At 31.2% G+C, this 27754-nt stretch overlaps 1 protein-coding gene across 1 annotated transcript; it reads left to right on the plus strand.

Annotated features, from left to right (window-relative positions):
- Positions 1–8513: 8513 nt before the first annotated feature.
- LOC115972977 (myb-related protein 308-like) lies at positions 8514–10352 on the plus strand. The gene is made up of 3 exons (XM_031093191.1): positions 8514–8729; positions 8989–9118; positions 9557–10352. The coding sequence occupies exons 1-3, from the start codon at positions 8600–8602 to the stop codon at positions 9984–9986; spliced, it is 690 nt and encodes a 229-aa protein (XP_030949051.1). The 5' UTR covers positions 8514–8599; the 3' UTR covers positions 9987–10352.
- Positions 10353–27754: the final 17402 nt, after the last annotated feature.

Raw genomic sequence — 27754 nt, forward strand, 5'->3', positions numbered from 1 at the left:
AATCAATTTAGGGTGGTCATGTGACCACCCTGAGTAACATGTAGAGCCGCCAGTGGGTTTGGGCTCAATCCAAATCCCACCAAATCCCATTGGGTGGTAGAATGGAGGGTCTGTCATTGACCAGAGAGCTAATCGAATCAAATCGGATTCAAACTAGTCAAGTCAATTTCGATTGAAATGGAGAGAGGCAGAAAATCTTCATCGGAGATCTTGAGATCTCCACCAATAGACAACAATGATTTTTGTCATAGATCTGAACAGAGTTGGTGATTAGATCAATTCGACTAGTTCTTGGAGAGTGAGACCCACCACTCAACCCGATGGAATTATTGAAGTTGCACATCCGTTGTTGACCACCACTCTCATCGAATTGAGCGGGTTTTGGATCAGGCCACCACTAGTCAGATAGTTCGACCAAGTCGAGCAAGTCTGAGATAGATATGGTCCCGTAACCCGTTTCCTTCATTATGTAATGCCACATGTGTGTGAGTCTTGATAACACGGCACCGTTTGGATAAGTGGCTGCCACATTTTCTTTTTTATTTTTTATTTTGACAAAAAGGCGATAGAAATATATTGATATTAAAAAAAAAAAAAAAAGGAAATGTTAACAAGCACTGTACTGTGCTTGTTAAGATTTCCCTATATGGTCACACTTAATAAAAAAAGACAAAAAATTATTAAAAGAGTTGTCAAAAAAGGTAAAAAAACTGTTAAAAATTTGTCAAAAAAGACAAAAAAAATTGCAAAAAGTAGACAAAAAATGAAAAAAAGTTGTTAACAGAAACCTTACGGTACCTATTAACACAACTCATTTTAAAAAAAAAATACAAAAGAAAGTCGTGGGTCCACCACAAATTAAGACAACCAAACGCAGTGGCTGTGATATTTTAATATTTTGCTTGAATAGTTTTTAATGGAATGGCATCGTTTTGGACTTCCTCATGCACTTGACCGTTGTCTTCTCAATCAGATTGGTTTGTGGTTTTACACTCTCCACCACAATGATAGCTTCCACTAATTTTTAAACAACGGACTTAAAATTTACAAAACGCTATTTTAAATGATTGATGGAGGATTACATTTTTTTTTTTTTTTTTTTTGTCACTTTGATGAGGACTCCCAACTGCCAGGACAGGAGAGGAGCCATCTAGGCCTAAATTCAAGATCACCACCACAATCTTAAAAATAAAATAAAAAATAAAAAATCACCATCAAATTGTTGAGGATGAATATTCGAAACGCAGGGTGTGCGTGTCATGGGAACTTTTTCCAATAGTAAGACAAAAGGTCTTTTTGTTTTTGTGTGTTATTGACTATTGACTGCTTACTTAATCCAAGAATAGAATAAAAGTCATACAAAGCAAACATCAATTATCACATTAAATTTAGCCCTAGGGAGGAGTTCAGCCCAACATAAACGTAATTGACATGACAGTGACTGTAGGGGCCTTTATCTTTAGGTCCAAATACAAGGTTATCAATATCACACCTCTAGTTTTTGTTGTTGTTGTTGTTGTTGTTTTTTTTTTTTTTTTTTTTTTTGTGGGATATAAAGAAAAACTATCACAATGTCAGCACAAGCAATGCCACATACTTAACAGTTTTCACTATAAATTCAATACTTGTTGAGTTGACATATTCATATTAAGTTGTCAGTTTTGATGTGACTCTAGACTTATTATATCACGGGCCTAATTTGGGAACTTTCTCCATATGTCAAATTTTTTTTTTTTTTTTGGGTCTGGTTAATGTGTGCCCTAAGGGCACACATTAATAAATCTATTTTTGGAAAAGTTTTATTGGGAATTGAAAAAGTTGACAATTTCCGATAAAACTTTTTCAAAATTGGTTTACTATTGTGTGCCCTTAAGACACACATTAGTAAAATCTAAGGGCACATATTAGTAAAATCCTTTATTTATTTATATATTTTCCCTTTTGATAGGAATAGAGTCTAGTTCCTATCATCCCTTCTGAAGACGCAATTAAAAACTTACTATAGGTTTCTGTGCATGGTCTTTATGTAAAGGGGTTAGTACAAACAGCCCATTAAAAGACTTGTTTGGCATGCATCCAATATTTCTTTTTTCTTTTTTTGGGGTAAAATATATATAGATATTTTGTGTCTTGTATAAATAAGACGTCACCATAATCTTGGAAATAATCCCATGATATTATAGGCGAAAAATTTCTTGACAAAAGAAATATGAAAAAATAATTTTCATTTAGTTCTATTCTATTTTCCTTCAATCCAAACATACCGCGAAAAATGTCTTGACAAAAGAAATATGAAAAAATAATTTTCATTTAGTTCTATTCTATTTTCCTTCAATCTAAACAAACCATTATAGTATGGTTAAATTTTCATTTATTAAATAGAACAAGTATAATTAATAATTTGAAAATTAGGCCATGTTCTCTCCCAAAATTAGGGTCCTCTTTGTTTTAAGGCAAATTGAGGGATTCTATCTCACGGCTAAAAATGAAAATGATTTTTTTTAGTAAATAAAAATATTGCACATTTTCATGTTTTTTAAATTCTCAGTACATCTCATAAATAAAAAATAATTTTAAAAAACAAAGCGCACTATTATATTTTAGAGAAATATTCTTGAAAAACTAAATGTTGTTTGTTAGTTTAGACCCTGGTATACTTAGATTGTTTAACCTAATCAATTAACCAAGTTGTTATTTAAGTTTATTATTCAAATCTAGGTCAAATACAAACAATCATATCACTAAGTGCGGAAAAGTAAAGAAAACAAGAGATACGATGACCTATGAAAACCAATGAAACCGTCCAATTTCAAGGTAAAAAAAACATAGGGAGGATTTAATCTAAACTACCCTCAGGGCAACAAATTCACTAAATAGAATGGGGAAGATTTAATCTAAACTATCCTCAAGGCAACAAATTCACTAAATAGAATGGAAGTTATACAATAGATTTTTCCCTAACACCCATGTAGTTTCGAATCTACAAACTCTTCTATCTGAATTTGTCACACACAAACACCCACGTTTGTGACTTTAAGATCTCACTCAAAACTTTAAATCATTAGCTATGTATGATTTTGTTGTAGCAACTTCAAATCTACCGGTTCTAATAATATGTAGATGGAATTCCGGTAGTGATTTTGAAAGGAGAAGGCATAGTACCTTTTAGATCTCAAAAAAGGACCTCCAAAATCATAACAAAATGTGGCTTGGGTTTTCCTTTAAATACTTAGTAAAATAGATCTAAAACCCTAATCACTTAATTGGCTTAATGAGCTATTGGGCCAAAATTAAATTCTGTATATCCTTGTATCGATCGGTCGAGCCTTCTTCTTGATTGGTCAAACCTGGTATGTTTCGAATTTCCTAAATTTGCAACTTTCTTTTTCTTGTATTTAGACTTACAGCACCTTGAACATTGTCTAATATACTCTATAAACTCTACGATTTATATTTAGACAAATTTGTACTCACGATTTGCGAATTATTCTAAACTTTTAGAATTTAACAAATGTCAATTATGAAATTGTCTTTTCCTTTGAAAACAAATAGGGTGAAACCTAATAACACTCTCCACAGTCCCCACATATCTCTCTCTCTCTCTCTCTCTCTCTCTCTCTCTCACACAGACAAAGAAAAGAAAAAAAAAAGAGAAAAAAAAAAGAAAAAAAAGAAGGTTTCAAAAAATATAAGGAAAGTTTTTTGAATTAGTTTTAAAATGTATTGAGGATAATAATTGATAAAGTGCTTCTCTTAAATCAATAATGTAAATATTGATCAAAAGAACTATAGGGTTAAGGGCCCAAATTATATATTGGGCTTTGGCCGAGAGCATGAGCAGTCCGAGGAGGAATAAATGATAATGAATGATTCAGACTCAGGATTTAATGAGCAAGATACGAATGGGAAGTCGGTCTGAGGAGGAATAACTCCTCGGATACGATAAGTACAACTCAAATATGTATTCTAACAATTAGGATGACCTTCCAAGAAGCTTCATTGATAAGGATGTGCATCATGAACATACGAAAAGGAGGAAAATCCAAAAATATTTAAAGGAAAGCTGCTACCACCACATTGAATGTATTGCAACAACTTTTCTGATCGCATTTATGTGAAGAATACCTCTAAACAATGCTGTATTGGCCACTACAACTCACAAAAAGCCAAAAAATGTCTCTAATGAGACAGGTACTCAAGTATGGGTTCAGATGACCAACAAGGGGAGGATCAAGATGATCCAAAGGGAATTATATAATGTAAAGGACCTTCCATGAGGAAGGGATCAAAAAATAGAGAAAGAATATTGTAGCAATCAAAATTATACTTGTATCTAACTGTTATTGATTTGTATGATAAAATACCTCCTCGGACAATGAATTCATTCAGCTTTATTTTCTTTGTTCTTGCTTGATCATCTTTTAAATCCATACTAGCCGTTGTCAAATTCATTAAGGCCTAATTTTTCGACTCACTCTCTACAAATTTATTGTACTGGACTCTTTGGGTCAAGATCTCATATATCTTGGACTTGGGCTCTACAAGAACTATGATGATGTTTGTGTTGTCTTCATTTATATGTAGTTAGCTATTATGGGGTGACTGGGTGGGGATTGGGGTACGTGTGTTATATGGCAGTTGCACGATCTAGATAATACTTTTGGTACTTTGATTTAGAAGGGAAGCTAAAGGTCTGAAAGAGAATGAATTCAAGGAAGAAAAACAGAAAGCATAGTTTTTAAACGAAGTATAATCTAAAATGGTTGCTTCTTCCTTTATTATGAAAAGATTAAAGAAAAGAGTCAAAATTATAATTAAAAAAAAAAAAAAAAAAATCACATGCATGTCATTTTTGGTTTTGCCTTTTATTTTAAATATAAGATCCACAATACGTTGTATTTTTCTAAAAGTTAATTCCTTGGGGGAAAGGGGATTTTTGGTCTAGAGAATCAAAGAGGGTAGGGTTTAAATATATAATTTAATATGCATAAGATAACCTTTTTTATTAATTATTTAGTTCATTTGGGGGGCCTCCTCGATCAGGGCTAGCTACAGCTATATAGATGGTGTAAGAATTGGGTAAGGGTTAGATGACACAAAATTAATTGATAAAGTATTTTGTTATCGAATAAAAAATTTGGGGTTTAAACCCCAAATTCTTTCATATTTATAAAGAAAAAAATGTGACAGCCTGTCTAATTTAGGTGTTGCATAGATGTCTCTTTTTTTGGGTCAATTTTATTTTAATTGAGAAAAATAAATGAAGTCATAAATAACATATGTGTCAATTTTACGAAATGAAATAAATATAAAATAACCAAATAAATTAAAATAATATTTATAATTTGTGATTTGTGATTAGTAGGTTATACATGTGTACCTTGAATTTGTAATTTCATTTGGGACCTATTTAATACAATGAGAGACCTAAGATGATAACTTTAAACGAGTATTTTTATTTTAAATTCATTGTTCTTAATTTTTAATATAACTAATTCACTTAATACTGATTGATTTGGATTTTTAGTAATTCATAATTTTTTTTGAAATATGATAAAGTTATTACAAATTTTACTTCAAAAAGTTGACAGATTAATGTGCCTATAAATTACTTTTTATGATTTGTGACAGATCAATTTGTAAGACTTGTAGACTAAAATTTATAGTATTTTTAACATTACTAAATTTTTTTTAGTCTTTTTAAGTATATATATAACTCATTTTTTTAATTAAAAAAAATCACGTATTGATATTTTTTGGGGCCTTTCTCTAACCTACACCACCGCCTTTAGACCACCAATGGGTGTGGTACAATTGGCAGGTGACTGCTGAGATTTTCATCACATTTCAGGTTCGAGTTCTCACGAGAACTGTAATTGTAATTTTTGGAAGTCCCAAAAACCAATAGAGCCTGGGGTGTGTGTGGGTTCGGAGTTTTCGAGCTCCCATTCGAGCTAGTGGTACTCATGAGCTTACCCAACTGTACTGTAGGACATGAGACAATAACTGCCACACGTGAATCCCTTTTTTTTCCCCTCAAAAAAAAAAAAAAAAAAAGACCACCACCTTTAGTGGCCTATGCGTACGGCTGACTGTGATTTCATCCACCACCTATATTCTTGTTCCCCCCCCCCCCCCCTCTTATTCTTACAAGAGGAGGATCTACCATTAAAACTAAATGAGAGAATATGATAAAATATCATGAACCCTTAAGGACGATATATAGACCATTGGAGATAAGCCAAGACTGATAGGTAGTGATTCTTCAATTGTGATAGATTACTTATCCAACCAATAACTACAAGGTCAATACTCTTTTATTTCCTTCTTTTTTTTTTTTTTTTTTTTTTGTTTGTTTTGGGGGGGGGGGGGGGGGTATGTTATGTTACACAAATAAAATTACTTTTTTTCCATAAAAAAAAAAAAGACTTTTTTTCTTTTCTTTTTTTATTTTTGCCAAACCTTATGCATCAAAAGTTGTGCATATAATTAGTACATAGTTTTGCCAAATTTCGAGAGAAATCTATATAATTTCAATAACAAAATGTAAATAAAAGGTAGAGGTGCTGAAAGGAAGCTTCAAGTATAAGTCTCTCGTCCTAGATCTCTAAAAAAGGGTTGGTTTGGCAAATAAATTAGTTGGAAACTTAAACAATAAAAAGGGTTGGTTTATAGGTTGAATACCCATAAATTAAATAATAATAATAATAAAAAGCCAAATAAAAAAATACTCATCACCTTTTAACAAATGGAATTTATTTTTTGTTGACATCATTGAGTCCTCCATAATTTTTATCCCGTGCCAATATCATTCTTTTTCAGAAGATGAGGTTAGGTTTAACGAAAACTACTATCACACAAAAATTTCCCAGGGTAAAGTATTTTAAAGTTCATTTAGTAGAATAGCAAACGTTTGACACTTTCACTAAAGAGTTTTAAGGTGGTTCTTAAAGCTGAAAATAACTTTAAGGTTGAAACTGAATTTCAGAGCTTTTATGACTTCAAAGAATTATTCACTATAATTTGTCAAACACTCAAAATTTTAGTGAGCATTTTCAGTGAAAAACTCTATGGGCCCGTTTGGTGTTAATGTAGGAAGTAAAGATTTTTTTTTTTTTTTTTTTGGTTCTGTAGGAAGTAAAGTTTTAGTTTGTATAGCTGTTACAATAAAGAACTTTAACTGAAAAGTGTTAATTTTAATATTTAGAGCATTTGGCAAACTATAGTTTTAAAATTAGGGCCGTAAAACTATTATAGGTGTCTGACAAATCTTTCTTTTTGGTTGAAAATCAGACAATTGAATTGATAAAGAGCTTTAGAGTGAGAAATGACAATAGAGAACATAATAAATTTGTTTTGTATAAACAAATTGTTTAGTGTAAAAAAATGCTACTAAAATTAACTCTTTTTTTTTTTTTTAAGTGCAATGTTACTCAACCATTAGAAATGAGAATGGGTAAATATTTTAGTTGCTGGATGAGTTTTCCAATCTTATTTTGAAAATTTTGAAGCATTTTCCTACTTTGAATATTTTATTAAATAATTTTAAATATGTGAAATCTTAAGTTTATGGCCAATATATTTCGAAACCATGAATATATTTCTTATGCTAAATCTGAACCACAGAATTGTTGTTCTTGATTTCTCCCTGCTTTCTTACGCTAGGAAAGGAAAAATAAAATGTCTTCTAGACCACTGCATGTGATTTTTAATAGCAGACGTTGAAGAAGATCATCAATTCATCAATACCATGATTGTAAAGCCTAATGCACATTGTCACCAAGCTGGAGGGGTTGTTTGCTAGCTGCTAATTCATAAAAAGTCTTATAGTTATAGATGAGACCTATGGGAAACTATCAGTCAACTTGGAAAGCATGTGACTGTGCCAACTTTTTTCTTGTTCTTCCTCTGCTTCCCCTTTTTTTTTTAGGTTGTAAGTCTTTTTTTGTACTCTCATCAATATTATCTAACATAACTGTTTTTTCACAATTAATAAATTTCGTTAGAATTTCAGTACTTTTATCTAAATTCATATCACTAAAACCACTTTTATGATGTACTAAACAACATGTCAAGTTAATAATTATAAATAAATAAATAAAATTGTGAAAAGATATATCGTAAACTTACTGATATTATCCATCTATGATGATAGCTTCGGAAAATGCTTTAAATAAATCAAAGAAAATTCTATTTGCTAAATACTAAATTACAAGGACCCCCCCCCCCAAAAAATAAAAAGAAACAAGGAAAATAAAAACGAAAAAAGAAGAAGGTAAACCAGTGAGAAAGAGATGTGTGCGATAAAGACTAATACTAAACGGCAACTAACTAACACAACGTTGTCAAACTCTGCCATTTCTATTTCTCTTTCTCTCTCTCTCTCTCTCTCTCTCTCTCTCTCTCTCTAAATTTAAAGACTATCGTACCCATGCAAGTCACGCATGAGCAAACCACCGGTCCAAGTCAACCTTGTTTACTCTCACATACATACAACAGACCCTAATATATATACACCTCCATTTCTCATCCCCAACCCATTTCTCATCATCCTCTTCCATTTTCTTCTATTTTCTTCGGTTATTGACAAGCTTGTATAATGAGGAAGCCTTGCTGTGATAAGCTAGACACAAATAAAGGAGCATGGTCCAAGCAAGAAGACCAGAAGCTCATAGATTACATTCGGAAAAATGGTGAAGGTTGCTGGCGTACCCTCCCTCAAGCTGCAGGTATGTGTTATCTCAAATTAACACCTCAACAACTAAGAAAAGAGCAAGCAAGGGTGGTTCAAGCTAATAGTCCAGTGGTATCACCACCTTCTGTGATGCCACTTGGTGTCTGGAGTTCGAATCACACCTCTTCTTCTCCCTAATTTCTTACCAGAATAAATAAATAAAAATAAAGATCATATATATATATATATATATATATGAGTTTTATTTAATTTTTATGAATATTGCCTAATTTCTTCATATTTTTGTTGACCAGGGCTCCTTCGCTGTGGCAAAAGTTGTAGGCTGAGATGGATAAATTATTTACGTCCAGACCTTAAAAGAGGAAACTTTGCTGAAGATGAAGAAGATCTTATCATTAAGCTTCATGCACTCCTAGGCAACAGGTGAGATATGTTATCATTATTCATCTTCTTTCATATTCTTTTGTTCCCCCTATTTTTGTTTTTCTTATCGATCCCATAAAATAATACAAAAAAGGTATTTTGTCAATGCAATTACTCCAAAAAGTTGTCCAATTTATCAAGAATTTATTGTTGTTGCCGCCAATGGTCCCTATATGGACCATTAGCAGCAGTTCTCCCTTTAATTCAAAGTCTAATTACCTTAATTACACTTAATAAAAATAGAAACAAAGAATTTATTATTATCCCCACCAATTTATTAAATAAAAACAACTTTTGTCAAGCAAAGTTTTCAGCATGGCATTAATCCATCATCTATAATTTATGCTAACATACTTAATTTATTTGGTTATAAAATGTTCTTAGGTTGTAATATCTGCTAATGTACTTACAAGTTTTGAATTAATGGTGATTGTTTAGGTGGTCACTTATAGCTGGGAGATTGCCAGGGCGTACAGATAACGAAGTAAAGAACTATTGGAACTCTCACCTAAGAAGAAAGTTGATGAACATGGGTATTGATCCAAATAATCATCGGTTGAACCACATTAATGTCTCTCGCCCTCAAACCTCGAATGCCTCTGCTGGTGCAATGTCTTCTGGTTTAAAAACTCATGCCAATCATCAATCAGAGAAATCCCAAGTTGAAAATTGTGATCAAGTTTCAGATGCTGGAAGTTGCTTAGAAGATGATTCTTGTGGCTTGCCTGATTTGAACCTTGATTTGATGATAACTATGCCTTCTTTGAATTCACTTGCTGATGTGGAAGAGGAGCAAAAACTTGTTGAGTCTAATACATCAAGCGAACTAGAATTCACTCATTCTCCCACGCTTGTTCTATTTAGATAATCAATTTGTGAAGATATTCAACAAGATTTTCAGCTGTATTAGGAACTCATTTTAATGGTAAGTCTTAAATTTTTTGAAAGAGATAATAAGGAGTGCAAGGATTTGCGGAAATTAAGGCAAAGAGTGTTGCGAAATGAACAAAGGAGAGGCATCCCCAGGAGTCACTGTCCGTCCCTAGTTTTTAGTTTACAGGCCCATGAGGTCGTGCACATTGGGCACCAAGATCGTATGTCTGATTACCTAGAGAGATTATTTTCTTGTAAATTTGACCATTCATTGTCGAGATATATATATAGTGTCCATTGTCTCAGCATACTTGTAGTAATAATATTATGCAATATATATATATATATATATATATGTTCTGATGATGTAGGTTCTGAATAAGAACATTTAAAATTTATGGAAACTTTTTTTTTTTTTTCCAAGTTAGTTTTGATTATGATACAAGTGTTATCTCTGCATTTCGATAATTTAATTTTTATTTCATCTTATTTTGTTTATGATGTAAATATTCTTCCGTAACTTAAAAAAAAAAAATTGTACATTTACTTTGAGAGGATGTAAATAAATGCAATATGCCCTAATATTTAAGATTTCAGTTATTTATTTATTTTATGCTAGCAATTTATTTCCTGAAATGATTTTTTTCCTATGAAAAATCCATAAGTCAATGGACGCCATGCCAATTTTAGGAGACTTACGGACATAGATTGATGGATATATGATTGATTCTCTGTGAAAAGCCACTGAATATCCCTTATAGAACCAGCAATGGATAAATATAATGTTAAAAGAAATTCCTAGGATTCCGTTAGTGTCAGAAGTCTTGGGAACTTATCCATATATAAAAGAATTTCTGCAACCCCAGTTGCTTAGTTAATTTTTTATTCTACCAGAACTGGATCACGTAATGAAACTTGAAACCGTTCTCGCAATAAGTTCAGATACACAAAAATTTACATGAAGCTTTTTTCACAACTTCGAAATGGTATATTGCGATTTGCACTAATAATGAATTATGTAAGAGTGACATTGTTTCCATCATAATTTATCACTTTTCTATTTTCAAATAAGATGGTGAACAATTTTTATACCTAACATTTCTATCATTGGTTAGATCTAAAAAGTTGCCATTAATGGCAAGAAGAAAGAGATGGGAGAGGGGAATTTTAAAGAACTACCAAACATTCAAAAAAGTCTTAGGCTTAGGAAATTAATCAAATAATGATTCTAATTTGTGCATATTGCCTCTTTTGTGGAATATAAATTCTCTATCATACTTTATGTGTTCTACATTATACTCCCTCCGTCCCACTTTGTTTGTCCTCTATTCTATTTTGAGATGTCCCAAAATATTGTCCTATTTATAAAAATAAAAGCCATTAATTTACTAATGTTCCTATTATACCCCTATCAATTTACTAATTCATTTTTTTGATAAATTTATTTAAGGGTAGTTTTGGAAATTTATATATTTTTAAAAGGTAGACAAAACAATAAATGATGTTCCCTTAAAAAGTTTGACTTTTCAAACAGGACAAACAAAGTGGGACGGAGGGAGTATTCTATTAGAAAAAAAAAAAAAATCAAATACATGATATATCATGATTAATGGAATATAAAAATAAAATACAACACAAAAAATGGCACAAAGGATTTATATTTCCAATTTGTGTATTCCCTTCTGAGATAGTATGCATAATCGCATGTGAATCAAGCTACCAACAAGGGGTGGCAAAGTAAACCTAAACCTATTAGTCCACCCAAACTTATCCACTCTAATTGAACTCAAACCTATCCAATTATTAGTTGGGTTAAATGGGCATCAATCCAATTAGACCCAGTGATTATCAGATTTTAACTAAAAACTCATTGAGTCTCATTTAACTCAAAAACAATAATAAAATAATGAGCAAAGAACAAAAAGGATTTACCGTGTTGGTTCTAAAGCAAAGGTGAACGAAATCCCTAAGAAACTCAAGGGTGAGCCTTGTCCTAGGCCATGGGTACTTGGCCGGGTCAACTTGACCCACATGGATCACCTTCTCGACCTGAAGCTCCACTTTCTGCCTGATCCCAACTGGAGGAAGTTTCAGAACATCGTCGATAGCAATGCATGTGCCGATCGGCACAAGCGGACTAAGATCTACTAGGGCAGCGTCCACGATGACTTGTAGATTCCCGGGACCCGACTCATCGTTTAGCTCCAAGAACACAAAGGCGTCCTTATCCGCCATCCGACCCGTCTTGACCCATCCTCTGACCCGAACTCGTTGCCCTGCAAGCCCGACACCACCATCAGGTCTGGAAATGATGGATCAGATCGAGACTTTGTTAGAAAACTTGGCCTTCAGAGATTCTATGGGGAAAATGACACGATGTCGTTTAGCGTTGCGGCGGTGAGTTGGGTCAGCAATGTTGATAATGGAATTTCTTTTTTTTCTTTTTTATTTTAAATTTGGGTAATTAAAGAATGGAGTAATTGATAAGGATGTGTTCATTTTTTCTCTTTTTTTGGTTTAGAAGAATTTCTATTTGTTTCAAGGACAGATGCTTTTGAAATTTCAGGAAAGTTTTGAGCTTGAAATGACATTTTTTTTGTATTTGTTGCACTGTTTGGTTGCTAAGAAAGTGAAAGAAGATAGAAAAGAAAAGAAATTATTATTTTTATTTGGATTTTTAATATAATTGCTGATATGGATGTGTTTATGTAGAATTTTTTAATCCCAAGAATGGAGACTAAAGAGAGTGGAAAAGGAAATCCAAGAAAGTATTGGGATTTTCACTTTAATGGCATTTTGATAATTTTGATAATTGGGTAATTGGATAAGTTGGGGTTTACTCATAATAATTGGGTTGGATTGGATTTTGGTTAAAAACAATTAGTTAAATTGATTTTAATAGGTAAATGAGTTTTATATACCTAACCCAATTATGCCCAGCCCAAACCCACCCATTTCACACCCCTACTACTGACTAATCTCAGATCAATGCTGCAACATATTAGACATTTAGACTACGGTGGGGACCGCGGGGCTAATCAGTTAATATTTCAATGTCCTTATTGTAACTGTGCGTATCATATTTAATTGCAAAAACAACGAGACAAAATTGCTTTCTACTTGCTACATTTAATTTTGACCTATAAAAGCAGCTAATTATATTGACTTTATAAACAGAAAAACCCAAGTACTAGTGGGCAACTTAAGAGTAGGAAATAAACTTTAAGCCACATTTATTGAAACGGTTTTTATTTTTCATATCTATATGGAGTATTCTCTTTATTATATGGTTTGAGTAGTAATATAGTTTGGAAATAGCATTAGTATATCTAGGCATGAGCCCTCAATGGTAATATCATGCTTGTTATATATAATGAGATAGGTTCATGTTACACCCGGTGTAACTCTAAGTAATATTACACCACCTAATAACTTGTTATTAAATTCATATTTTAAGAATCTTACTGTTGAATTACATATTTTATATGTGTTTAACATGCATGCCAATTTTCATGCTAATCGGATGTTATTTACCATGTGATCCATAAACTCATCTTTTATGAATTATTTTAAATTACAAAAATTTGAATTTAAACAATTAATTGATACCATGACTATTAATCTTTGATCACCATGAAATTTTGCAAGTATGAAGACTATATGAATAGAATGTAATCCAACGATAGATTTGTCAAAATTTGCATCTAATAATAAGTTATTAAGTGGTGTAATATCGCTTAAAGTTACACCAAGTGTAACTTAAACCCAACTCATATATAATATATCATATGTACATATTGATTTTACTTTTGTAATTTTACATTTTAAAAAAGAGTTCGAATATCAAATGATGATTGTAATGTTTCTATTGATTTTATTTTATTTTATTTTTTTTAATTTTTTAAGTTTATAACTTTATATGAGGCGGTATCTTATGTATTAGCTATATGTATTATCTCTTCTACATTATATGGATCTCATAGATGAATGACATCTATATAATGTGTGAGAGATGTTACATGTGATGTATCTAAATTATCTAATTCATAATGTCCTTTACAAAGACAAGCGGTGATAATTATTTTATATGAGGGAAAGCATTTATGAGATTAAGAATTGAGGATCTTGTTTATTTCCCTTAAGAAGAGGGCTGTGGTTTGGAGCATCAAATATTGTAGTCTCAATAATAATACTACCAATTTTTTTTTTTTTTTTTTTTTTTTTTTTTTTTTTTTTTTAACTAGCATTGAATATAGAAAGTAAAGAACAACTTTTTCCGGTACTAATGAAGCTATGGATAAAACCAAAAAGGCTATGGCAATCTAGTGCATTAAAATCCTTTAGAGTAACTCTACTTAAAGTTCCTAAAATTTTATTTATCCATTTGAAAAGGAGTGAATTGAATTTTATCACATCATCAAATTGGTGATTTAAATGTTAATGACATGGTAAAATTTAATTCACTAATTTTAAAATGAATGATAAGATTTTAGGAACTCTAAAGTCTAACCCTTAAACTAGATAGGATCTCATCAATCCACTATACAGCCTCACCAACTAGAATATACATAAATTTGGGTGTAAAATTTCCTATTCCACCGTGATTAATGATCATGCACGTTGAGCCATCTACCATTCAATATGAATTGAGGAGATATTTGCGATCAAGTTTTGTTTATTGCTTTAAGATAGGCATTTTGTGGCCAGAGAATAAGGAGATCCAAGAGCATAGCCATATCTCGTTTAATTTGGAAGTCTCCTAGCTACTAAAGCTTTGGCATTGACGGTAATCTATCATGTAATCAGGGTGTTCTAACATGGTCAATGATTGTTCATTACCAAAAAAAAAAAAAAAAAAAGGTAAATGATTAATTTCTCACTTTCTAAAGTTTTTCATTGATGATAATCTATCATGTAATAAGAGCATCAGGTTTTATGTTCAATTTGAAAAGAATTGAATTGGACAAGCCAAGGATGGCAGTACCCTATTGGATATTTGGATGTACCATTAATTAAACCTAAATTGGAGAGTAATGAATTTGCTATTGCAAAATTCTTGTTAAAATTATACAATGTTTAAGTTTTTTAAATAAGTAATAATCTATCGTGATATATATCCGAATTAGAACTCTTGAGTTCAAATTATGTTTTTACTTTGGCTACCTTGTATTTAAAAGTTAAAAAATTTATATATTAGACCCACTTATTAAGGAGAGTTTAGACCACACATAATGGTAAGGGTTAGAGATTAGAATAAATTTTTAAGTAATTAATCTAATGATTTCCACTAGCTTAAATGTTTGGGACAATTTTATTTTCTTATTTTTCATTTTTATTTCTTATTTCCAAGGACTATGAAAGCTCAATATACAATTAGTCTTTTTAAATATATCCCAATGTATAAGTGACTCAAGTAATAGCCTAAAGGCAATGATATTCTTACTATAGTGTCTCAGTTATGTAATTTGAGTCCCACACTTCCTTCCCCACAATCTACTTATAACAAAAATGTACATTTTAACCGTTATTGCCATTTTTCATGATGCAAATATGTTTGATTAATGGACAACGTCAGTTTGGAGAACAATTACTGGACAATGTGTTTGGCAAATACTTTTAACTTTTTGTTTTTTATCTCAATTTAAAAAAAAAAAAAATTAACAAAACTAAAACTAAGGAAAACTATATCTTTTATATAACACTATGCAACTATATCAACCTTTTGTCATTTTTCTAACCTTTTGTCCTTTTGTTAGCTAGAGAGTTAGAAAAGGAAAGTTCTACAAGGTAAATGCATATCTTGGATGTGATTCCTGCATTACCCTAACGATAATCATTCATAAAAATATTAAAACAACTTTTTGATAGTTTAAACAATTACGTATGCTGGTGATAAACAAATTTGGCACATACCTATAGTCCTATAATTAACTTTGTGTGTTTTTACGTAATAACTTTTTGCTAAAAGTTTATTTGTTTATTTGTTGAAGATTGGTTTATTTGCTAAAAGATTTTTTATTTGTCTAATTATAACTTAAAAAACAAGGTTTAAAAAAACTGTATAGAGTATATATACAAGCAAACAAATTGAAAAACTAAAAGAAAAAGTGGCTTTTAAACAAACACAAATCACCTAGATAACTACTAACTAGGTTTAGCCTAGTTATATGAGTTTGGGACATTTGCACCTTGAGTTCTTATCTTGCCCATGCCTTGCTCGGCTGTATATACTTTATACCAGCCAATACTTTTTTTCTTTTCAAATAGCAACCCATAACATATATAGTATATTGCTATATTCTTTGATAAAAATAAGGTACGGTTCATGCCAATTAATGCATGTGATCACTGCTCAGTTTTACAAGACATAAATGTTTTTTTTTGCTCAATGATATTTAAGAACTGTCTGTGTCTGATTCTTCAACCTTGAAGGATACATGATATTTTTTTCTGGCAAATGGAACTTTCAAGTTTCAACAATGAACGTCCCATCCCAATGAGGTTTAACTTTCGACGCTCTACAAGGGCATACTTTTATTGATTTAGATCTAGGGTAAAGGAGATAGAGACACCTAAAAAAATGAAGTAAATTCAAATTTAGAAAGAACAAAAAAAGCCTAGGTGTACGTACCTATATAGATATATGATTTAACTAAAACGTGCACTTTTAACCATTTTTAGTACCAAGGTAGTGATTGATTTTGATTTCATTGAAATGGGAAGGAAAGCTAGAGAGAGCTACAATTTAGTTTGGTGGAAATTGGCTTAGATATATGAGGAAACCTAATAGAATACCTGCGTACCTGCACCAAAGGGCAAAGAGCTCTTACAAAATCTAGCTAGATGCATGTAAGACAAAATGGGTTTTCCATATTTTCTTACCTAAAAGTCAAAATTTTGTTTGGTGGTTCCTATTTCTATTTTGGATATAGCACCAATCAATTGAAAAGACTTCTATTGCACTGGGTGCAATGCCTAAGGTATTGCACTGGATGCAATTGCTCTAATCCCTCTCATATAAATTTTTACCATTCTTAACTTTTAACTTTAACTTTTTAACTTCTTTTAACTATTTTTCAACTTTTTGTATTTAATGATTAAAATTGAAAGTTGCTTTTTTCAATTTCCAATCTCAACCACCCATTGCTTTTTAATGGGCCTTTTATATTTAAAAATAAAATTATAACATGTACATTTGCATGTATACATCACTAATGCATCATTTCTTTTTCTCCTTTATATTATTCTTATAACATACATATATATTTCATTGAACCAAAACTATATACTCTTTTCTCTTATGTAAATGGGCAATGCATCATCTCTTTCTCTTTAATAATTCTCTTCTATACCATATTTGTAGCTCTTTAAACTTTAAAGCAAAGCATATATTTAATATATATATATACATAAACAATCTCTCTAATAGAGGTCTTCTTTATTTTTCAAAAGGTTTTTTTTTTTTTTTTTTTTTTTTTTTTTTAAATCTTGCATTTAGAGAATTAAAGATAAGGACACTATGTTTTATTTTTTTATTTTTAGAAGAAAAGATAATTGTCATTTTTGAGGTTAGGAATTAGTGTCTATTTGAAATCCGCTTATTTTATTGAAATTGAAAACATTTTGTTAAAATTGAAAACTTTTTACTGAAAGTACTGTAAATAAAGGTAAAAATTAGCTGAAATAGAACAATAGGATCTATAAATAATACCAAAGAGTGTAGTGGGACTCCTGAATAGTCGAAAAATAAGCTAAATAGTAAAATAAGTTGGTAAAAATAATTCATGCCTGTTAGGTTCTAAAGTTTAGGACGTTATGTATTTTAGAACTCTAATTTGTAATATTGGCAAATCATGATCAAAACAACGTGTTTAGAAGTGTTTAAAACTAGCTCAAAGTTGTATGTTAATGTAAAGTTGGAATCGAGTGTAAAGCAGAAAGCAGTGTGGCTTTCGGCCTGGCTCGATCGATCGAAGCTTAGGCTCGACCGATCGAAACTCGGGCAGATTGCTTTTCTGCAGAATTTTCCAACTCAACCCTAGTTGTTTTAAAATGTTTTTAGGGTTTCTTATTTGTCCTAAGTATAAAAGGCAAACTCTAGCCACATTTTAGTGTTGCTCATATTGCGGTTTGTGTAAATCTCTTATGAGATCTAGAGGAGCTTTCCTTTACACAAACTTAGGGTTTTCAAGAAAGAGACATTCTCTAAACCTTGATGATCAAAACAGTTGCTGCCATTAAAGGTTAAAGAATACACAAGCGGGGGTGCTTGTAGCTGGTGGGAATCCAAAGAAAGAAGAAGTCCGTGGATTCGAAACTTGCACATGGTTGTGTCAGTAAGTTCTACTGGTTGGTAGCATTAGGAAGTCGAGCGGGGGTGCTTGTAAGTCCTTTTGTATGAACTTCGATTCTTTCTGATAGTGGATTCAAGTTTACCTTGAGGATAGCTAGGTCAAATCCTCCCTAGATTTTTACCGATTTGGTTTCCTAGGTGCTCATATATTGTGTCTTTTATTTTCCACTGCTTTACTTGATTTGATCTTTATTATTGTGATAACATAGACTTGTTTAATTGGACTAAGTAACAACTTGGTTAATTAACTAGGTTTAATCAATTGTTTTAAGGGGTCTAAAAACAAACAATGCCAAATGCACAGTTGAGTCTATTTGGGATCCGCTTATTTTGCTGAAACTGAAAACTTTTTACTAAGGGTCCGTTTGGATTGAGCTTATTGTTGCTGAAACTGAAAACTGAAAACTGAAAACTGAAAACACTGTAGCAAAATAATTTTTAAATGTGTGAATAGTATTGTGGGACCCATTTTTAATATTTTTTAACCCGTGAACAGTGTCAAATAGTGTGTGAACAGTGTTCAACAGTGTATAAACAGTGTTCTTGTCCCCCAAAATCAGAAACGGTGCAGGAAAAAAAAAAAGGGTAAAACGCAAAACGGAGACTTCGGTTTCAGCAGGATCCAAACGCCCTCTAAAAGTACTGTAGATAAAAGTAAATGATAGTTGAAATAGTACAGTAAGACCCATGCATGATACCAAAAAGTATAATGAGACTCATAAATAGTAGCAAAAATAAGCTGAATAATCAAATAAGTTGGCAAAAAATAAGTTAGCAAAAAATAAGTTAGCCAAACAGCCACTTAGATTCCTCATCTCATTTGTTAATTATTATAAAAAATTAAGGTTTTTCTTTAATTCTTATTCTTGTTATATTTTTCTTATATTGATTTGTATTTGTTTAGATATGAAAAGTAATGTTTGTTAATTTAAATTACTTAAAATTGAGACAGTTTATAAGTTTCATAATTTCTAAAACTATTAATATAGTATAATTTTGTAATCTCTAATGTATCCAACAAAAAATCTTGATCTAATTTTGTCTTAAATATTAATTAATGAGAAGTATTGTTTAAAAAATAATTTATAGTTTACAAACTGGCTTGATAAAAAAATATATATGTTTGAGTTACGTAAAGATTGTCAATATTTATTTTTGTTATATAACATAATTGTGTGTCTGTATGTTATTATTATTATTATTATCATTATTATCATTATTATTATTATTATTATTATTATTATTATTAGAGAGTTTCAACCTAATAGGTTGTTATTTAGATTCAAAATTTCTTGACATATTTTTAACTTGGCCCCTTGAAAACCTCTTTTGACTTTACCAGTGGCTAGCTAATAGAATAATTGGATACTTTTAGTGTATTTGGATACCACTTATTTTGTTGAAACTAAAAAATTATTACTAAAAGTACAGTAAATAAATGTAAAAGTTAGTAGAAATAGTACAATGAGACCTGTGAATAGTGCCAAAAAGTACAGTAAGACCCATGAATAGTAGCAAAAATAAGTTAAATAGTGAAATAATTTTAACTTTTAATCTTAATCCAAACGCACACAGATATGATGTTTAAAGGCCTTTTTAAAAGGACCAAGTTTCCAATAAACCAAGTTGGAGAAATTTTGATTACCCATAGTTGATAAGATTATTAATATGTATTAAATCATTTAACCATTTAACCAGTATTAGTATTTAGGTATTGACACTGATCTACCAGATGAGATTCTTTAATAACTAATAACCACTTGACTAAATTAATATTAAAAACGGAAATCAGAATTTAATTTCCACTTACGTCAAAAATTGATTAGTATTTTAGTCTAATAATAAAGAGTACAATTACTAGAAGCTTACATTATAGATTAAAATTCTATATCAGAAAGAAGAAAACATGCATGCAAGCAAGGTATGGGTTTCACAATTTGTCACTCCTACTCAAAACGAGCAGTTTTACCAAACAGAGAAAAGTAAACTTTCATAGTTAAATGACATTTTATATTCGAAAATAACAACTTCATGTGTTTACCACCGGCAAGTTTACCCTTTCTACTGAACTCCAATCAAGGTTAATGCCACCAAGAAATTGTACTAATAAAATAATTTGATGAAAACACTGTCCTAGATATGCCAACATCCTTAATTTCAGTTCACACACTTCAATTTGGTTGGCATTAAGTTTGTCTCCTAGCACAAGACTCATTACAATCTGTCTTTTAAGATATTTAAAGATCCAATTTGGAGCAACCTATATAGGTCCAGTACTCTTTGTATACAAATATAAAAATCAATCATATATGGTACTGCCAAATTTCTAGATAATGTCCAGAATATTCTTTAAAGTCCACTTACTATGATAGTCTGGATAATTATAATGCAAATACAGTTAAGCTTTTTGTCCAATTGAGCTTCAATAAAACAAATGAACGTTTCAATATAAAAATCAATCGTATATGGTACTGCCAAATTTCTAGATAATGTCCAGAAGATTCTTTAAAGTCCATCTATAATAGTCTGGATAATTATAATGCAAATACAGTTAGCTTTTTGACCAATTGGGCTTCAATAAAACAAATGACTGTTTCAAAATTTGTTGGTTTAAAAAATGTTGTGTCTAGCTACCTCTTTTCCCATCATAGTCTTCCTTCTCAAATTTACACGGAAATCTTTCTAACTGTATAGCTGGCTTGCAATTTACAGATTACTGTTTAAGAAAGTATCATCCAAGATCTAAGTCTCAGGAACTGGTCCACAAAAGCAAATAATAATAATAATAATAATAATAGTAGTAGGAGGAGGAGTAACAAACATGCATACTTAAAAATAAAAATCATATGTCCAATATTTGGTGTTTCAAATTTTTATTCCAGCAATCACAGCTTTTCAAATTTTTATTTCATCAATCATAGTTTGTCACTGCACATTCAATTTTTCCTTATAAATTAACCAAAATATAATATTGAAAAAAAATAGATGTACAACATATTGCAATTGATCAAGTATAAATTAAGTAAAATACGAAGAGAATAATAATGTTTGATTTTTATTCATATGTAGAGAAAACCCAGTCACGAATCTCTATACTAGCTACTTAAATTGATATGCACTAAAGTACATCAGATCTCTCAGCATTAAAAAAAAAAAAAAAAAAAAAAAAAAGATCAGGAAACGCATCCATTTGCAGACTGCTGATATTATATATACTGGCGAAAAGAATCAAATTAAGACTTCTGTCTCTCCTGTTTGATAGTATAATATTGCCTTCTACTTTCTAATATTTATTTTCACAATTTTTTTTTTTTTTTAACTTTATTCTCAAAAGTACCTGTGATAGCCGATAGGTGATACCTTATTCTTCAAGTAGGTAAACATATCTACTAGTTCATGTTCATGTTTTCGTGCATAGAAAGTAGAAAAATGGTATATATTTAATCTCTCAAAGTTTGCATTAATAATGGCAATGATTGGCACATATATAGCTTCCCTTGATGACCACCCTTTTTTGAGAGATTGACCAAAATTAAGCACAAAGGTGCATCATGCACAACTGTCAAGTGTGACATTTTAATGTCCTATTTGTTAGGAGAATTACATAGACAGATTACTGCAGTAGTAAGTGAAAGATAACATTTGAGAATTTGAAGTGGCCCCATTAGTTCAATTAGTAAAAAATTTTGTCATCGAATAATAGATTTGGAGTTTGATCTCTGCCTACACTAAAAATCATTCTGTGTCTTATTTGATAATAAAACACAATCATCAGAGCAGACGGCATAGGTTAAAAACTATCTTTAAAAAAACCATTTGAGAATTTGTAACTAGGTCTAACTTCTTCTTTTTTTCTTAAAAAAAAAAGTTCTAACTTCCTAGAATAATTAATCCTATGACAATTTATTATTTTGGAAATTAAATAAACATACTGAGTCAAATTCTTAGGTACTTCCGGAGTATGGATAAATGGTACTCGCTCCCTCCTCTCACATTTATATTGAACCATATCATAAATGTAATGAATTGACCACATTATAAATATAAGAGGAAGAAAACATCATTCTCCATGCTTCGGGAGTATCTAAGTATTACTCATAATTAAATACTGTCTGCTTAACCTATTTTGAAAACAAAAAATTTTACTATGTCATATCTAGCAATGAATTATGAAAATAAATTGTCAATTTGCTTTTTACAAAAATAAAAAGTCTCGAAATAATTAAACTGATGCAAGAGTGATCATATGATGGATAGGTGGTGTGTATATGTATATGTATATGTGTATATATATATATATATATATAAGTGATCATATGATGGATAGGTGGTGTGTATATGTATATGTATATATATATATATATATATGTGGAGTATAGAGTGGAAATTTATAATGGGACAAAGAATATTCATTCCACACAGTTATTATTAGTAAGGTCATATTGGGGGGTCAATTATTAAAATAAAATGCGTGTTTTGAAAGAAACATAATTAACCTCGAGTAATGAACCTTGGAAATTTACAATTCACTTCTCTATTTTTGTTTTTTCGGTAGAATCTTCTTGGAAAAGACAAAACCGTTATACTATATATACAACTTTGCTTGCAACCAAAGATAAGTATCATAGTCATTGATAACCTCGTAGTAGTAGACAGGCCTTGAAAATTTTTCTAGGTGCATGTGATGCAAAAATTGGGATATGTATGATCAACTAATCTTCTTAACAACAAGTCTTCTTCTTTGAGTAATAGCTGCGGTCGTTTGGTGCCTTATTTAATGCTTCTCTTGTAGATGTTGTATTTTTTTTTTGGTTCTCTTTGTAGGCGTAGTTTAGCTTTAGCCACTCTTGCAGAGAAAACTCCCAGTTAGAAGGATCAGTGGACCAGACTAATTATAGGACTTTCATCACGATATAATTAGGTTCCACACCCCAATTTTATGTGTGGGGGTACTGACCAAGACATTTTACCTATGGATTCATATGCAATGGTTCTTTGACATTGATTGATAGACAAGGACTTATGAACACATTCTCTTGAGTTTATTTTCACCTCAAATCAGAATATATATATATATATATATATAGGAGTCCGGTTAATGTGTGCCCTAAGGGCACACATTAATAAATCCATTTTTGGAAAAGTTTTATTGGGAATTGAAAAAGTTGTCAAAACTTTTTCAATTTCCGATAAAACTTTTCCAAAATTGGTTTACTATTGTGTGCCCTTAGGGCACACATTAGTAAAATCCTAAAAAGAAAAAGAAAATTCATCGAAGTTGCACATCCATTGTTGACCACCACTCTCATTGAATCAAGCGGGTTTTGGATCAGGCCACCACTAGTCAAATAGTTTGACCGGGTCGAGCAGGTTTGGGATAGATGAATAATGCTAGGGATACAAACTATTTTATAAAATTTTTTATAAACTACTGGTGTGATGAATGATTATTGATAATGCTAGAGGTTGGTCACATCAACATTTTATAAAAATGTTGTAAAATAGTTTGTGGCTATAGCATTACTCAGAATAGATATGATCTCGTAACCCATTTCCTCCATTATGTAATGCCACATGTGTGTGAGTCTTGATAACATGGCACCGTTTAGATAAGTGGCTGTGACATTTTCTTTTTTATTTTTTTGATAGAAAGGCAATAGAAATATATTGAAAAAAAAAAAATACAAAAAAAACAAAACAAAAAACAAAAGAAAGCCATGGGTCCACCACAAGTTTAGACAGCCAAACGCAGTGGCTGTGACATTTTTATATTTTGCTTGAATAGTTTTTAATGGAATGGCATCGTTTTGGACTTCCTCATGCACTTGACCGTTGTTTTCTCAATCAGATTGGTTTGTGGTTTTACACTCTCCAACAATGATAGCTTCATCTAATTTTTAAACAACGGACTTAAAAATTTACAAAACGCTATTTTAAATGATTGATGGAGGATTACATTTTTTTTTTTTTTTTTTTGTCAATTTGATGAGGACTTCCAACTGCCAAGACAGGAGAGGAGCCAACTAGGCCTAAATTCAAGATCACCATCACAATCTTAAAAATAAAATGAAAAATAAAAAAATCACCATCAAATTGTTGAGGATGAATATTCGAAACGCAGGGTGTACGTGATATGGAAACTTTCTCCAAGAGTAGGACAAAGTCTTCTTCTTCTTCTTTTCTTTTTGTATGTGTACTATACTATTATTTGCTTAATGAATCCAAGAGAAGAATAAGTCATATGAAGCAATCATCAATTATTGTATTAAATTTAGCCCGAGAGAGGGGTTTAGCCCGAAATGGACGTAGTTGACATGACAATGATTGGGGCCCTTATCTTTAGGCCCAAATACAAGGTCATCAATATCACACCTCTTTTTTTTTTTTTTGTGGATATAAAGAAAAACCATCACAATGTGGAGAATATCCAGCACAAGCAATGCTATTTACATAACAGATTTCATAATAAATTGACATATTCTTTTTTTTTTTTTTTTTTTTTAGAATCATATTGATATTGATTCTTATATAGGTTCACTGTTAAGACTGTTTTATTAACTATCATTAACAACTTACCACCTCATATATGTGTAAAATTGTTGTCAATTTTGATTGTGTCTAGACTTATTATATTGCGGATCTGATTTGGGAACTTTCTCCATTTGTCAATATTTTTTGGTCTTATAAAAAGACAAAGAGAGTAACTTTAATTGAACTAGTAAGTTATCTGTGCAATGCACGGATAATGTTGTCATATTTTATGTAAGATGATTTTGGAAAATGTTGTATATATATTACAACACAATTGTTATAGAACTTTATTAGTAATGAGTTCATCATAAAAAACAACAGTTATAAATTGCACATACATATTCACTATAATTATTTAATTGAAGTAATGAGAAATAAAATAAAAATAAAAACCTTTGGAGAAATAATATAGAATAAAAGTTGATATAAAATGTTTCTTTCTCTTTCTCCTTAATTCTAAAACAAAATACACGTCTCAAACACTTATACTCAATCAAATTACTTACAAAACCCCAGAAAAAAAAAAAAAAAAAAAAAAAAAAAAAAAAAAAAAAGAGAATCCCAAATAAAGAAGCCTTAAATAATAGTATAAATGACCACAGCCAAACAAACAGGCTCAAAATTTCATTAATGTATATTTCGCATTGACTGTTGACTTACACGAAGGGTTAAAGACTTTTTTAAGTCTACAACCAGAGTTCTGCTCACGGAACTTGCCTTACATTTCATTTCAGCCAATGACCAAAATCAGGGTCGGCTTTGATTTTGGTCTACCTACTTTATTGGGAGTACTCTTCAAAATATCACCTTCAAATTTATTAGGAATATCAGTCTGCCGTGCCTTATATGAGGGACTGACCAAATCAGATTGTAAATAACATTCATCTAAATATTCATATTCATCCCAAGAAAGAAAGTTTGAATTATAATTGGATATAATTTTCTTTGAACAAAGTTAGTTTGGAGGAAAGTTCATTTATCCTACTGCACGATAACTTAAAAAAATATTCAAGTATTCTTATAGGCTATATGACATGCTTAATTAGGAGTGGCAATTCATATTCGCGTGTCGAGTTTGTATTGTGTTGGCTCATGAGTATTCAACTATATGGGTCAATACTAACTTGACACGTTTATTAAACAAGTCAAGATTCTTCAACCCTAATACGACCTATTTATTAAACAATTTAGTTGTGTTGAGTAACTGCATCACAAATAATCATTCAAAACTAAAACATATCTCAATATCACATATAATCAATCACAATATATTAAAGAAAAATAAACCATAACAACTAATAAGTTTTGTGAGAATCGGATTTAGAGGCCTAAGCCCACTAAGAACTGTGGTGCCTTACACCTCAATCCAAGCCCAACAATAAGGTTAATTTAGTGAAGAGGTGGGAAGGCAATCACTAAACAGGTCTTGTAAAAAAGGTTATCCTCGGTTTCTCCCAAGGAGGGGTTCTTATATTAAACTGATCAAATTCTTGCTTTAGAAACACTGTTCTCTTAGTCTTTTTTCTTAATTTTTTCCTCTCCCTTCTAAAAGCTTCTTTTTGCTTATATACCTAGTTCCCTTGCATCATGGCCTTCCACGTGTACACCTTTTAGCTCTCCCTTTTGGCAGTTGTCCCATCAGACTTCTTAGGAAGGTAGTAGAAGGGGGTGGTTAGCTGTGAAAGTACTGTTCAGGGGTCACCTCTCCATTAATGTAGTGGATAGATTTGTTACAGAGTCTTGAATGCAGAGGTGATAGCCATGCCTTTTCTCCTAACTCCCTACAACCCTCTGTACTATCTCATGAATATTGCTTTTCCTCCTCGGATATTCATATAACCATGCACCTCGTATTATTCTTTCCTCGGGCGGACCGCCCTCTTCGGGTTGGTGGTGCTTTTCCAATGACTCAACGGGATATATGTTTCTCCTTATCCATAGCGATCCTCGGGCACCCACAAGTTTATATACCTAAAGTTTGAAAGGTATATTAGTAAAATGTTATTTAATTAAATGGGTCAAATGGGTTCCAAGGGTTGGACACAAACCTGACAAGTTTATTAAACAGTTAGTCATGTCAAATTGAATATAACATGAACTCGTTAAGCCTCAACTCATAACCTGCTAATTTCATGTCGTGTCATGTTGGGTTTGCGGGTCACGTCAAATTTTTCCTCCCCTATGCTTAATAGTGATGTAACATGATTAAATAATGTAAATTAATACACCACAACACAATGTGTTTAATTTCTTTTGTGTGTTGTTAACAGTCATGGATGCTCTATTATCACAAGTTATGAATATTAAATTTTGATTTATGAGTTGGAATGCACTTAAAAAATAAAATCAGAAAAACGCACAAACTCCACTAATGGTTTCTTGCTAAAACACAAAACGCTTTGAAGTTTTAAATGAAAAACTACCACCACGCACCTTTGGTGCGATTCACAAATATAAGTGTTTGTGAGATGTGGGGTGCAAGGGCCGGGGTTCAAGTCTCTAGAAAGGAGCTTCACATACATACACATTTAGATTAAGCTAGAGTAGAATTTCTATCTTGTATAAAAAAAAATTAAAAAACTTAATCCCATGTAATGTTGTTTTATGTTTATTGTCAAACATCCATTGAAATATACATAGCTATTTTTTCACAGGAAACAATACCGCATGGGGTTTTGTGTTACACTCTAAAGTCTTAAGGGGTTAAGTATTATATAATTAGCATTTTACATTCAAAAAAATATCATGGCGAAAATAGCCAAATATCACTTTTTGGCAAAATTTGTGGCAAACTAGCACTGTTTCAGAAATATTTAGCAATGTACCACTTTTTTAGTACTCGAGTTTCACAAAATCGAGTTCTAAATAGTACTCAAGTT

The sequence above is a fragment of the Quercus lobata genome, unplaced genomic scaffold, assembly GCF_001633185.2.
Source record: "Quercus lobata isolate SW786 unplaced genomic scaffold, ValleyOak3.0 Primary Assembly Scq3eQI_1866, whole genome shotgun sequence".
In the NCBI taxonomy this organism is placed as follows: domain Eukaryota; kingdom Viridiplantae; phylum Streptophyta; class Magnoliopsida; order Fagales; family Fagaceae; genus Quercus; species Quercus lobata.